Raw genomic sequence first — 14,020 nt, forward strand, 5'->3', positions numbered from 1 at the left:
CAATAGCACGGTGTCCTGATGGTGGTGACTTTTAAGGGAACAGAGCCAGAGAGTCTGAAGTGGAGAAAGTTGCTGATCAGCTGTATCTCCTGTTACTGAGAATAAACTGCTCCACAAACACAAGAATCATTTGCTCGCAGTTATAAAACAGATCTTTTCCATGAACTGTGTCACATTAATGCCGGCAAATACAAATCAGTTCAGATGTGACAGACATGGAAACTGATGTTAGCGCACTTGCTAGCTTGGAGAGCTTTTCCACCCTCCTCAATAACTCTATTGACTGAAGTGACGTTGAATCCTGAGAAACACAAAGCCGGAGGGGGAAGTGGCATCCTAATACAGACGGGGGGGTGAGAAACTTGTGACTGATTAGCGACAGCATGTTCCCAGCAGTCAGCCGGTGGCTAGTCACAAAGCTTCGAACCCATTTCACGCCGATATATTCAACTGTTTTGTAAGGTGTGCTAATTGTCTTCTCTCTACACACAGGGATACACTTTTGGATTGAAGCAGCACATTTAGATTTTTTGACGTGTGTGTTTATGCTTCAGTTTACATCCTTAATTAAAACTTGAATGATGTTCTGAACTAGAAATAACTGCAAGACGTTGATAACAATCCCAAGAAGGTGTTGTTCCTTGTTCCCACACACACACACACACACACACACACACACACACACACACACACACACTGATACAAAAGACCAACGCGCCCACAAGTGTTAAGCTACCAAAAAAGGATGTCACTTAGAAACAGCTTCCATCAGTTCCTGGGGAGTTGGTGTTATATTCGATCAGATTTACAAGCTCTTCGTAGATGTTTCCTGTGTGAAGCTATGTGTGTGTGTATGTGTGTATCGTTGCTTGTATTTGTGTGTGTGTGTGTGTGTGTTTGAGGGAGTCCCCAGGATTTTCCAAGCTCCTTATTAGGTTAACAAGATATACTGCAGATAGGAATGAAGGCAGAGCGAGAGAGAGGTGGGGGGGGGGGGGGAAGATAGGGAAACTCCCTGTGATGATAGAAAATAGTTTGAATTACACTGAGGAGGGTCTGACGCACACACACACACACACACACACACACACACACAGCAGGTAGACAAAAATAGAGACTGACTGCGGTTTATGGCTTCACCCAACTGTTTTGCATAGTGCTGTCCAATAAAAATGACCATTAGCATAAACATTGTTTTTACGGCCCTGCTCAGTATCAGACTGATACAGGAGCTATGAGCTGAGAAAACAAGCAAAATGGCTGTCACTGCAGTTCCTCACAACCTCCTGGCTCCAGCGAGAGAGGCTGTTAAAAAGTCTCTCGACGTGAGTGAGCAAACAAGTAATTACACCAAACTTTTTCTGTTGAATAAATGCATTCACGGTCCAACTTTAAACAGCTGACTCCTGGAAGCCTTTCTTGATTTACTTTTCCCTCCGGGGCATCTGAGAGTTTGAACACAACCATATTTCTCATTCATACCTCCAAATTCTTAAAAACCACAAGTTTAGGATTTATTTTCTCTCCCTCAGGCGCCCGACAGTTTTTAACTGTTATGAACTTGCAGAGACTCGAAGCTTTTTCAATACATTATGTATAACAGCCAGTATTTTTTATTCACTTTTCGATTGTTATGTAATTTATCTCGCTGTTACAACATATTGAAGTTGTGAGCAATGAGCAAAGTAAACATGATGGATAGATTCCACTGGGCAGACTTTATATTTCAGGCCTCCCACCTGCATATTTTGAACAAAATGCGTTACATAATACATTATTAGATTCAGTGAGGTATATATTTTGAATCCATCTATTTGTATTTATACGCAATCGGTTAATAATGTTTTTAAAGTAGAAGTTTAGTCCAGGTAACGTTGTGTAGGTTTAGAAAAATGGATGAAATGTTCAAAACTTTTAACTACATATGCTAAATGTTAAATCAAAGTCTTATAAGCAAGTTATACAAAATGTCAACAGTTTTCCTTCACTGTCCGAATCAGGTTTATTGCCAAGTATCAGGTTTATTGCCAAGTAAGTTTTAAGTTGGTGCTTAAAAATCAGACAAAAAGATGTAAAACTAAAACAAGAAACATAATAGAAAATAGATAAATTTACAATGAAAAGTCAAAGTCAGAAAAAAGTCATTTTGTGCAATAAAAAGAGCTGCAATGTGTGCAGAATAAAGGGGATGTAATGTGCAAATGTTCACAGTATAGATAATAATACAGAAAATGTGTGTAAATATAAAGACATTGTATACATTTTTCATACATAAATAGCACATAATGGTAGTAAGAGGGACAAAGAGACACTCAGGGATACAATGTGAAATGTGTCATCCATGTGGGACTGATAGCAGCCCTGCAGCAGGTGTGTGTGTGAGTGTGTGTGCAACCTTTTTTGTGTTTCCATTAGCCTCCATAAAGTCAGGATTATGTGTATTAGTGAGCAGACTGGAGCTTATTAGAGGAGGCCTGGCAGAGCGCTGTCGGCCCTATTGTTGTGGTTTCCCACTGCGGCCAACATCATTATCAGCTTTGTCTTATAAAACCACTGCATGTAAACAGACGCACACCCACACACACAGGCACACACACACACACACACACACACACACACACAGTCACTGTAGTGCTCTCTGTGTTAAGCTGCCACACACAAGCATAAACACACTCCAGCAAATAAAATCACTCTGTTTTCACCGTCGGATTCACATTTAAACGAGCACACACTCAGTTTTCTCTCTATATTCAACAGCGACTCTTAAAATATCAGCTGACATGACACACAAACACACAGCAGCACATGTGCACAAACAAACAGGCACCCATGCTGACACTCATTTAATCCACCAACATGAACACACACTCGCACACACACACACACAATTCTTTTGTTTAGTCTGCGACCAAAGTCCACCCACCAGCAATCTGTTCCACACAAACAAACCAGTACACAGTCTGAAAAGCCAGTTTTACACACACACACACACACACACACACACACGCACACGTGCGCATGTGTTGCGCATGTTGAAATAAGTTACCTCAAATGTTAGGATTATAATCACACACACATGCAAAGATAAACCAACAGACTTGTTCCGTCACTTCCATCCATCCATCCATCCATCCACACACACACACAGTAACCAGCTGAGCGGCAGCATTTTTTTTCCTCAAAACTAAAATAAAGCGCTGGTTCCCAAACCCAAAATTTTCCGATCCAAATACGTCGCTAAGGCAGGTTGCCGAGGAGAGGGGGGCTGACCGGCACTGCTGCTGCTGCCCGTTGTGCTTTACAACTTCCTGTGTATTTGTGTTTGTGTGTGCCAAGCGGAGGAAAGTGCTTTGTTAGCGTCAGATATGTGCCGTGAAACAGAGAGGCCCTTCGGGTAACGACACACTGGCGGCTTTGTTTTCCCAGCTAGATACAAGATACAGTACGGGGAACTTAAAAGGACACGTTTAAAACGCAAATGGAAAATACAGCTCAAAGACAGGATATAGCTCTGAAGGTCCCCGATCACAGTGGCAGAGGAAGCAACACAGCTGAGTCATATGGAGGTCATGAAAACATAAACGCCAAAAATATACATATGTATTTCTCTGCTCCTGGCTGAACTTTATCCAAAGGGGCCCACAAACAACACTCTTCATGGTGGAGGGCTTGAAGAAAGGATCTGCTCCGTAGTCTGTCGGTACGGCAGCAGATGCTTCTGTATCTCCAGCCAGATGGCAGCAGGTCCGGTGTTGTCTTCCCAGCTGCATTTTCACCAAAGTACTTTTGGTATAGTGCCCTTTGAACCACTACGTAACCCGTGGCAGCACATGTTACGGACGTCTTTTGCAATGGAAACACGTCTCCAGTGTGAAATGAACTGAATTGGACAAGCTTGCATGGTGGAAACAAGACTTTAGTATCCTTTTGGGTACCAGTGATGTTCTTGGTGGTTTTTCCTGTCATTTGGTACTTTTATTTAGCCGCTGGGTGATGACCATTACAGGGTCTCTGTCATATTGATTCCCAAGAACCTGTAACTGTTTACCTGCTCCACCTCATAGATAAGGTTGTGAATCTTTGCCTCCCTTTTTCTTCAATCAACAATCAGCTCTTTGGTTCTGTTGACACTGAGCAGTAGATTGTTCTCTGTGCAGCACTGCAAAATTGTTAATTACATGGGAAATTGAAGATATCACATGAAAACACTGATTGCAAATTGGCTGTTTGTAACAGAGTTTAGCTTTAAACAGACTCCCGTTGCAAAACTGCCAGACATCACCACGTACCTTCCCCTGTTTCCTCTCTTTGGAAATAAATAGTGTATTGATGGTTATAATTGGGACGTTTGGATAATCTTTAGTTGCCAAATCATGCGATCTACTCTTTTTTTAAAAGAGCTCCGACTGTCGCTGTTTTCAAGGCATCATGGCAAATATTCAAGGTCCAAATTGCAGGAGCGCCAGGGCCAAGAACCTGCAGAATCATTTGTTTTGTGTGGAGACGCCGGCGGAAAATCCGAAACCCAAACATGAACAAACTTGATCAGCAAAAAGGAAAAGTGAATGTCACCATCGTGAACAGACACAATGAAACTTTATCTTGGCACATTCAAATCACCGACTGGCAACCGTGTATGTTTATAGTTTATGAACCTATCCGCTACTTTAGCATGACTCAGTCGAGCTGTCTTTTAATCATCCATTCCCCGTTTGTTCCATTATCTCCTACTCTCATGGCTAATTCTACAGAGGTTTTCTCTCAGTGAAATGTTTTATAAACCCTGACAGAGGCCAAGTGCTAAAAGTGTTGCAGGAATCTTGTTTATGAAACACAACAGCGGATGAATCGGAGGGCGAAGAAGCGACCGAGTGTGATGGAGGAGGGATCTGTCACAGCTGCCCAGAGGTTCGCTTGTTTTTGATGCTTTTTAGCAAAGTCAGACGGAGGACATCTCTGTGGGAACCCAGATGTACTCTGTGGTCCCTGAAGTAATGTGTGTGTCTGGTTGTGTGTGTCTGGTTGTTTGTGTCTAGTCGTGTGTGTGTGCACTTTTGGATTCCTGCAGCTGAAATTCCTTGAGTATGTTCAGGTGTGGGTGTCAAAGCATACAAGTGTGATACATTTGTGAATGCTGCCATGCAAGTGTGATACCACCTCTCGTGTATGTGTGTGTGTGTGTGTGTGTGTGTGTGTGTGTGTGTGTGTGTGTGTTAAGGTATTTGTTTATGAGGGCCACTTCGACTGCAAACCCATGAGGGTGAGAGCATGTTTGGAAAGTGAGGACAGTTTAAACTCTCAAAAAGCTACTTAAAGTATAATATGTAAGAATTCAGTTTTATTTGTCCCAAACAGCTAACACGCCTCTTGCCACACTAGCAGACTTTACGTGATGACTGAAGTCCACGAGGGCTCAGTCCAAAAGTCCAGAGGGTGGAGATTTGGGTGTTAATTCCTCCATAGTGTCTGGCTCTCTACATCCAGCTCACAACGATCTGCAAATGGTCTGTCTTGAGAGTCCCCTGGCGTCAGAAGTTACATATTGTATGTTTGAGGGTCGGTTTAAGGGTTAATGTTTGCAGTGAGATTCAGTTTAAGGTCACAGCAGGAGACTGAGGGCTGCTCTACATCAACGAGGGCCTCACAAGTATCTAAATGCAAACCTGCATGTGTGTAAGAATGCAGATTCCACGTTCAGCGTGCCACCGTCGCGTGTTTCTCTACAAAAGTCATACTCCATTATCCTTTCTGAACAGTCGCATGGCATTCACACACACATACACACTCAGAGAAGCATCTGTTCACACTGCTCTCGCTGCACCGTGTATGTGTTTTGTAGAGTAACATGTGATTGATGGGATACAGACGCACAAGGAGGCACTGCTCACTGCAAACAACGTAAGCCACTGTGTAATATCAGAGTCTCTCTCACACACTTTATTATACACACACACTCGTATATACACTGACAAATACAGCTCAGTGTCGTTTTGTACAGTAGTTGACCTCTCTCTCTCTCTAAAACACACTCACTTGTCAGTACACACACACACACACACATCATCGGTCTGGAAACAATCTTCTCCACCCCTGTTGGTTACCCAAACATTGCGTTGCTGTGGCAACGGGACAGCGTACAGCTCAGGCAGCGTGTTTGTCATGTGGAGGGAAGTGCACGTGTGTGTACGTGTGTGTGTGTGTTCATCTATTTGATTGCATGTGAAACGAGAGATAAAAATGACGCAGATAAAAGACGATAACTCCAGTTTGATGTAAATATCTGCATCGGCGCTCCGGCTGGATGAGCTGTGTGAGAATATGAGTGTCGGCATGCGGGTGTGTTTTTCCAGCGAATTGGTCATCTGTGAGGTTTGCCAGCTTCAACAGAGGAGTAATTCCCAAAAACTGTGGAGGAAAAAAAAAAAAAAAAAAAGTCCACCAGTCTGTCTCCGCAACGTGATTCACTGTCGACACATTTATGGAGAGTTAAATCACATTTTTTATTTCTCTTTCCGCGCAGAGAGTCATTTAAGTTTCCTCCGATTTCAAGTCAGAAAAGAAACGATTGCTGGCAAAGATCTTTAATGGAGACTTTGATGACATTACAACACAAAAGCATTTGTTTTGTGGCTGATTTCATTGAAAAGTTTAAATACATCCCGTAATCATATTCCCATGGGAGTAATGTGATTTGTGTTACTTTTGGAGGACATCTGTTTTCTCAACGCTGTGCAAATTTTTCATGTTTGTCATTCGTGGAAAAAAAAAAAAAAATCTTAAAAACATTGGTCTCATGAATCATCAATTCGGCGTTGTGTTTTTGAACAAGCCTGGATTTGCGAGTCACCATTGAGGTTGCTGTGGACTGTTGATGAGAGCTTTGATAAGCTGTGTGGGTGCAGAACAGCGAGGTGCATGAAGCTGCTCGGGGAGCCAATCAAGAAGTTGCTACATCTGAGGGAAACACAGACTTTGTTTTACCTCGTAGGAAAAATGAAACATAGTCACAGTACAAAGCACAAACTGTATCCTCCATGTACTCGAGTGATAATAGACCTCATATTAATTGAAGTCAAGGCAGCAGTAATTATATTCTCAGTGGCAACGTAAACACTACCGCTCCCTGAGCCCCTCCAGTCATCTTTTGGGGGAGGTTAAATGCCTTGCTCAAGGGCTCCACCTTGAGGCAGGGGAGGGTTTTCCAGCTCTTGAGTGTTAACAGGCTCTTGGTCAAGGCCAGAAGAAGAAAACTGATCTCCATCTGCTATTTATGGACAGTGATAAATGGGCGGATGCCTCCACTGTAACGAGTTAACCCCCCCAACACCTGAATGTGTGTGTTGGTGGTGCTTTAATGGTTCACCATCAGCTGTGCATTGTGCAGCTGATAGATTAACCTGTGACATTCCTGTGTGTAATTAGATGATTAGTAGGCTGCTTATGTCTCCTGTCATCAGAGGGGTTTGCTGCCGATGCCAAGGCTGTCAGTGGGAGGAATCACTAATATAGATGTATTCATGTACTGCACTTAAAGAAGTATTTAACCACTGGAAAAACAGCTCTCGCATAACACTAGGCTGTCCATGCAATTGAAATATGCAGATGTTATTGAAAATTGGTGCTAGCTGACCAGAGGAAACAGAAAAAAAGGACTGGTAACAACCATAACGCACTGCGGGTAACGTACTGTGTTTACTTTGAAACTTTTGTTTGTGTACAGAGTGAACAGTTACATTCAGTTACCAGCGAAAAGGCAACTAGATGAACTCATAAACAAAAGATGCACACGGCCAAACATCTTCACTGGATTATTCACAAGATATTATCATGTTTTGTTACTTTTACTTGCACAAAACTTGTAGATATTCGTCACCACTGCAGACTGTTTGTTTGCATGCGAGCGTGGATTCGAATTCAGTGCTGCTAACATGATGCCTGCTGACGATTCAAAACAGGTTGTAGGCCTATTGGCTTATATAAGCTACTGTGTGTGTGTGTGTGTGTGTGTGTGTGTGTGTGTGTGTGTGTGTGTCCATTCTCCACCCTATAGGCAAGATTATGAGTATTCTCTCAGATGTCTTTGTTGTTGCCTGCAGTGGATTTTTGGAGACTATGGCTTTTGTTCCAGACTGGAAACACAGATAAACACGCACACGTTCACACATAACATCCACAGGCACTCACTAATACTGTATAGACACACACACACACACACACACACACACACACACACACACACACACACACACACACACACACACACCGTCCTGCTCCATAGCCCTGCGACCTCAGATATTACAGTAGCTTTCCTGCCAAATATGACCGAAGCCAAGCACCACGATAAACACACACAGTCGCTCACACACACTCTCCGTCCACTGGAGCGTTTGGTTGGTCAATAATAGGAGCTTCACTTGGCAGTTTTAAGTGTTGGTGACAACTCGGTAAAATCATTGGTCCGCTCATCGACAGAATGATGTTACAGTTTGCAGGCTGGTTTATCGCTGTTGGATAAATCCGACATTGAAAGGTTGAAGTTTGTCTGTATGGAAGCTGTTGAAAGATGAGCTATGCTGTCGCTCGTTTGCTGTTTCAGTTGTGGCTTATCTGCATGTTCATTGTTCTCATTGAGCTGATTTCTGACCAGTTTCTCTTTGCATAAATCCAAACCCAGAGTTGGATGGACTGGGGTCTTTGCTGTGTCTTGTCGAAGGTGTTACAGCAGCAGCAGACTTTTCTTTCTGTTTAAAATATTCCCTCCTCTCTTCATTGTTATTTTCCTGCTCTTGTTTCTCCTTTTATTACATCTGGTCTCCAGTGATTTCTTATTCTTCTAATGTCTCAAACTTGTCTAAATGCTGATTCAACTTCAAAGACTGTCAGTTCACTTTGAATTCAGCCAAATGTATGAAAAGAACCCCTAAGTCATTTTGCTGAAGTGCTCATAATGGCTGGAGTTTATAACTTTTAAATACAGCCTTTTACTGCAGATTTTTTTTTATGAAAATTGAGGTCTTTTACTGGCTGGATTGAGGGTGAATTGACCTGGTTTCCCACAAGCACCAAGAGAAAATCCTCTTTTGTTTGGACTTCAACAATTGCCACTGAATTGGACTACATTATATTGTCAAATAGTCTCGGAAAGTGGAATGAATAATGTTCAACAATACCAAAATTGCAAACCTCCTGCGGGATCATGAAGGTTTCTTTATGCCTATTCAAATGCTGAAATTACTAGTGATAAACTCTGCAACCACTTCCGGGCTCCGTTTAATCTGTAGCGTCCAAGTGACAATGTTTTTAATGAGAGAAATAAAGAAAAATCAGGCTGGAGAAGAAGACTGAATTGAGCCTTGATCGGGAAGGCAGGCTGGGAGAGCGAAGAAGCTTATCAGATCAATCTTGTCAGACCGATGTGAGCTGCTCCGATAACACCAAAGATTACCTGACATCAGATTTTGTGGTTAGATGAGGTGGAAAAGTGCAAGATTTTATCAGAGAAACAATCTAGTAAGCTGTTTTTCTTTTATCTACAAGACGATGTTGGAGGTTTTCTAAGTCAGGTGCATGTGGGAAACCAAAAACGCAGCTCTTTTCTGTTTCCTCTTGAATTTCCAGTTTCCAGCCTGTCCTTTCCTGACTTTTTCTGCCTTCTTTTCTCTCTTTTTCGTCTTTTCCTTTCCTCCTCCTCCTCCTCCTCCTCCTGCTCCTCTCCAGTAAAACCATCAAGGTGAGGGTTATCGACGACGAGGAGTACGAGAAGAACAAAACCTTCTACATAGAGATCGGGGAGCCTCGCCTGATGGAGAGCAACGACACCAAAGGTCAGGAAGGTGGTGAGCCTGGTGACCCCCCGTCACCCCAGAGAGTCCGCCGCCGCGTCCGCAGACGCTGCATGTTCTCGACACATGAAGGAGATTCTGAATCTTTATTCACCTCCTGATGTGTCTTTACTCTGACCAAGAACATGCAGCAGGTTGTGGATCATCTCATCCCACCACATCCGCCACGCCACGTCATATATAAATATGTGTGTGTGTGTGTTGTTGTTGTTTTTTATGTGTGTGTGCACATACGTTACCATGGTGTTTGTTTACCATGCATGCATTCACCACCTCCCTCTATGTGTACGTGTGTGTACGTGTGTGTCCCATACAGGAAGAGCATAACCATTAGGATCTTAGACCGGGAGGAGTACAATAAGCAGTCCTCCTTCTACCTCCTGCTCGATACGCCCCAATGGAGACGCAGCGGGAAGGAACGGACAGGTGTGACAGCCAATCAGCACTGAGAATGATGCACCTCATGAGGTTTTAGAGAATCCTGAATCAACAGGCCAATAGCAGAATCATCTGGCAGCACATATTAACCATTTCATGCAAACATCCCAACCTAATATATTTTTTTTAATATTCATGTCAACAATTTTTTGCTTTTTTTTCCAATATGTTTCATTTTAAGGGGTTTTATGTCAAAACCCAGTGGACACCATGAATGGAAGGGTTAATTTTGGCCATAGTCAGGTAGTGAAAGAACTGCTAATGCAGTTAGCATTATGTGGTGGTGTTGTTATCAGAATAACACTTATAAGAAAAGACGTGTGTCCCAATTCCATAATTCCAAGCAGGTTTTGATGATGTGACACAAAATGTTCACAAAAACCCTGATTTGGAGTGTTTATTGTCACTATACAGCCAGAAGAAATTGCACTAAATGGAAATGGAGAGGCTTCTCACAGCTAGATAAAAAATGTCAGTCAGTTAAGTTAATTTATTTCTATTCTAAATTTGAAGTTCAACTGATGTTCTACAGTGCGAGTACTGTATAATTTCCTGGAAAGCGTTCAGGCTGCTCTCCAGCTTGTTTGTATTTCTTTAAACCAATCACAGCTGTCTTGCTATGGTCCCACTGACCCTTGCGACAGATGTGGTGAGATGAGCCCTGAAATTTAAATGGCTTGATCCTCGAAAAAGAAAAAGCAACATCTGCTAGCTTGTCAGTGCTTGTAGCGTTAGTGACCAGGTTAGGGCTGTATTCAGTGTGTAACTTGCTAGCTTGGAGGATGTTGTTGTTTCTCTGTAGCTAAAGGGAGTTTTGAAATGATACCATTCAGATAGTGGAGGAGAGTGTCACCAGAAATAAGAGCCCAATGGCTGGCTCATACCAATGATCTACATCCCTGACAAAAAACTGGGTCTATTTATTGTATACTGACTGCAAAAACACTCATGAGTATGTGGTTTGGAATTGGGACAGACTTAAGAGTATCAACTCCAGAAGCCAAAACTTGAACAGAAAGATTGTACAGTTTGATTGACAGGTGATCTTTGAGGAGCGCAGCACTGAATGCCACAAATGCAAATATAGACGATACAATTACAATATTACAGGCCAGAGAACTTCTCAGAGTAGGTGTGATATTCATCTTATTGGCAATTTCAATCATGTGTATTTTATGCAAAGCCTAATACGATCACCCAGACAAGAGCACTTTAAAGTTGGCAAAGAAAAGGGCACTTTACAGCTGGCAGCGCTGCGAGAAATAAAATCAAAGCATCAGTCGCTCTTCTATCATATTTTCTAACGTGACAAAAATGTAGTGCTGCTCCCTGATCGCTCGTGTTTTAACAGGCCTGTTGATTTGGGATTCAGGTTGAACACACACCGGAGAGATTCTACTGCTCCCGTCTGTACTTTCCTTTTATTTTCTGCTTTTCTTTCTCTGCTTTTCCTCAGAGGTCTTTACAGAAAGCTCAGTGGGAATCACACCTGTCCTCTCCTTTCTTCTCCTTTTCCTTTTTCCCTCTGGCCTGTTCTCCCGTTTCCAATCCAGCCGAGAGCTTTTTCATGCGTTGAGATCTTTTCTCTCTGCTGGGGTTTGAAAATGTCACAGCTCACTTCAGAATAATCTCATGGCGGTACAGAGGAAAGCCATATAGAGGCAATACCCAGGATGGTGATTTCACTGTGGGTATGACTATGAGCTTCAAAGAACGGCCCTTAAGTCGAAGCTTCATTTGTCCCATGGCTCAAAAGGGGAAGTAATTAACACTCAGCACTGGGCACAGCACGATGGAGTTTTGGGTAAATGCCATATCATGACATCATATTAAAAACTAATACTATTACCCAGGGTTTAATAGGTATTATGGGTTTAAATCAATATTATTAGCTGCTGCATTTGTGTGTAATGTTTTCTTTACCAACACAGAAAGAATACAAAGAGTCAAGATGGCATCCACAAAACTGAATCAAGCATCTCTGAGCTAAATAATCCGTTTAAAAAGCCTTTATGTTATATGAAAAATACATTGTCACAGAATTCATGTTGGGAATGTACATTTCTGCAAACCGAAGATATGTTAAACTACGTTTCTTTATGTTAAGTGTTCAAGTTTATCCTGTGACAATGTGAGCTTCTGGTGAGGTTTAGGCATGAAAACCACTTAGTCAGGGTTAGAAAAAGATGTTCTGTTTTCAAAATAGCTGTTTTGATTTCCACAAACACGGCTGGAGATGTTCCGACGTCCCATCAAAAAAAATCGATTTTTTGTTGCTGCAAATGGCTTGAAATTGTCCCGAGGTCTCCTTAAAAGTCAGTGTGACGCCTACAAATGTTGAAACACACCTGTAACTCCCCACCTCCCCCCCCGATACAAAGTGCAGTCATGTAATGTAATGGGAACATGATATGACACATCGTACAAATGTCAATATCGTTCACAGATACGTTATCTGACAACATTTTATTCTGCCGACCGCGAAGCTGACAGCAGGTTTGTTCTCAGCTCACGAAACATTCATGTTGTGGAGATTCATTGTTCTCACAGGACAGTTTAATTTAAATACAAAACATAGCTGAGATCACAATATAAACAAAGTTTAAAGCATAAAATGCACATTTACTTCAGCGTCATCTGAATCGTATCACAAACAAATCCTTTCCTCATCAGGGAGATCATTCAATCTACTCGTCTGTAGAGCCAACTGTTGTGTTAGGCTGTTATGTAAAACATCACTGTCAACTACATTTTACAAATTGGTGCAATTAAGACAGTGAAGACGGTTAAACTATGACAGTCGTCATCGCCCCCTTTCTTTACAGTATATTATGAATATTCATGTAATACATTGTGTATTAACGTCTAAACGCAAAGATGCACTTGGAGCGACGTGGTAATCATCTTTAATGCTGCTAAAGAGTTTTCTCTTGAGTGTGTATGGTTTCAGATGTGTATTATGAGCGTGTGCGTGTGTGTGTGTGTGTGTGTGTGTGTGTGTGTGTGTCCTCATGTCTCATCCGTGCATCTGTTTTCCAATGTTTCAGTCCATTATCTCACCAGAGCACCTCGTCCTCCTCTGTTCCTACAACCTAATGTAATACAGAGTTGCGCAAACACAGCAACACAGGTGGAGAAAAAAAAAATCTGTTATTTATTGGTTTTCCAAATACACACACAGACGCACAACAATGAGGCGGATGGCTGCTTGTGTTGAGGTAGAAATCATTTGCGTTTTAACTGAAGTGACCCACAACAAACCCAAACGCATGTTCATGTCGGTCTGGTTGAGTTTGAGGTGAACCAGTCCACCACCTGTGTGTTCAGGTGTTTATCTAAAGAGGCTTTTATGCCCTTAAACTCACTTTACCTCAACCGTGTAAGGTGATTAAAGGTAGCTCTATCTCTGCCTCGCTTTCTGACACACACACACACACACACACACACACACACAGATGCACGACAGGGCAGTGTTATCAGTGCGGTAATGGCAGTGTGTGTTTACCAGGCATCAGCAGTGTTTATAGTGATGAGGGGATCAAAGACAAGGGCTGGGTATCACATTATCACAGTCAGGAGATCAAACACACCTCCAGGATACGTAGAGGCACACACACACACGCACACACGCACACACACACACACACACACACGCACGCACGCACACACACACACACACACAGAGCTCAGGAGCTGCAGCAGGTTTGTGTGTGAAAAGAACTGATGATCTATGCTAAATT

General features: G+C 42.4%; 1 protein-coding gene across 3 annotated transcripts in view; it reads left to right on the forward strand.

Moving 5' to 3' along the window:
- The window catches only part of slc8a1b (solute carrier family 8 member 1b), a 149,425-nt gene that overhangs the window by 95,149 nt on the left and 40,256 nt on the right, over nt 1-14,020 (forward strand). For 2 of the 3 annotated variants that reach the window (XM_037124249.1, XM_037124248.1), the window contains exon 5: nt 10,159-10,268. In XM_037124249.1, coding sequence (XP_036980144.1) covers nt 10,159-10,268 — 110 coding nt within the window. Of the gene's footprint in view, nt 1-9,717; nt 9,825-10,158; nt 10,269-14,020 lie in introns of all 3 variants that reach the window. The other variant, XM_037124251.1, reaches the window with a different exon arrangement.

This window comes from Acanthopagrus latus, chromosome 15 (genome assembly GCF_904848185.1).
Source record: "Acanthopagrus latus isolate v.2019 chromosome 15, fAcaLat1.1, whole genome shotgun sequence".
Taxonomy (NCBI): Eukaryota; Metazoa; Chordata; class Actinopteri; order Spariformes; family Sparidae; genus Acanthopagrus; species Acanthopagrus latus.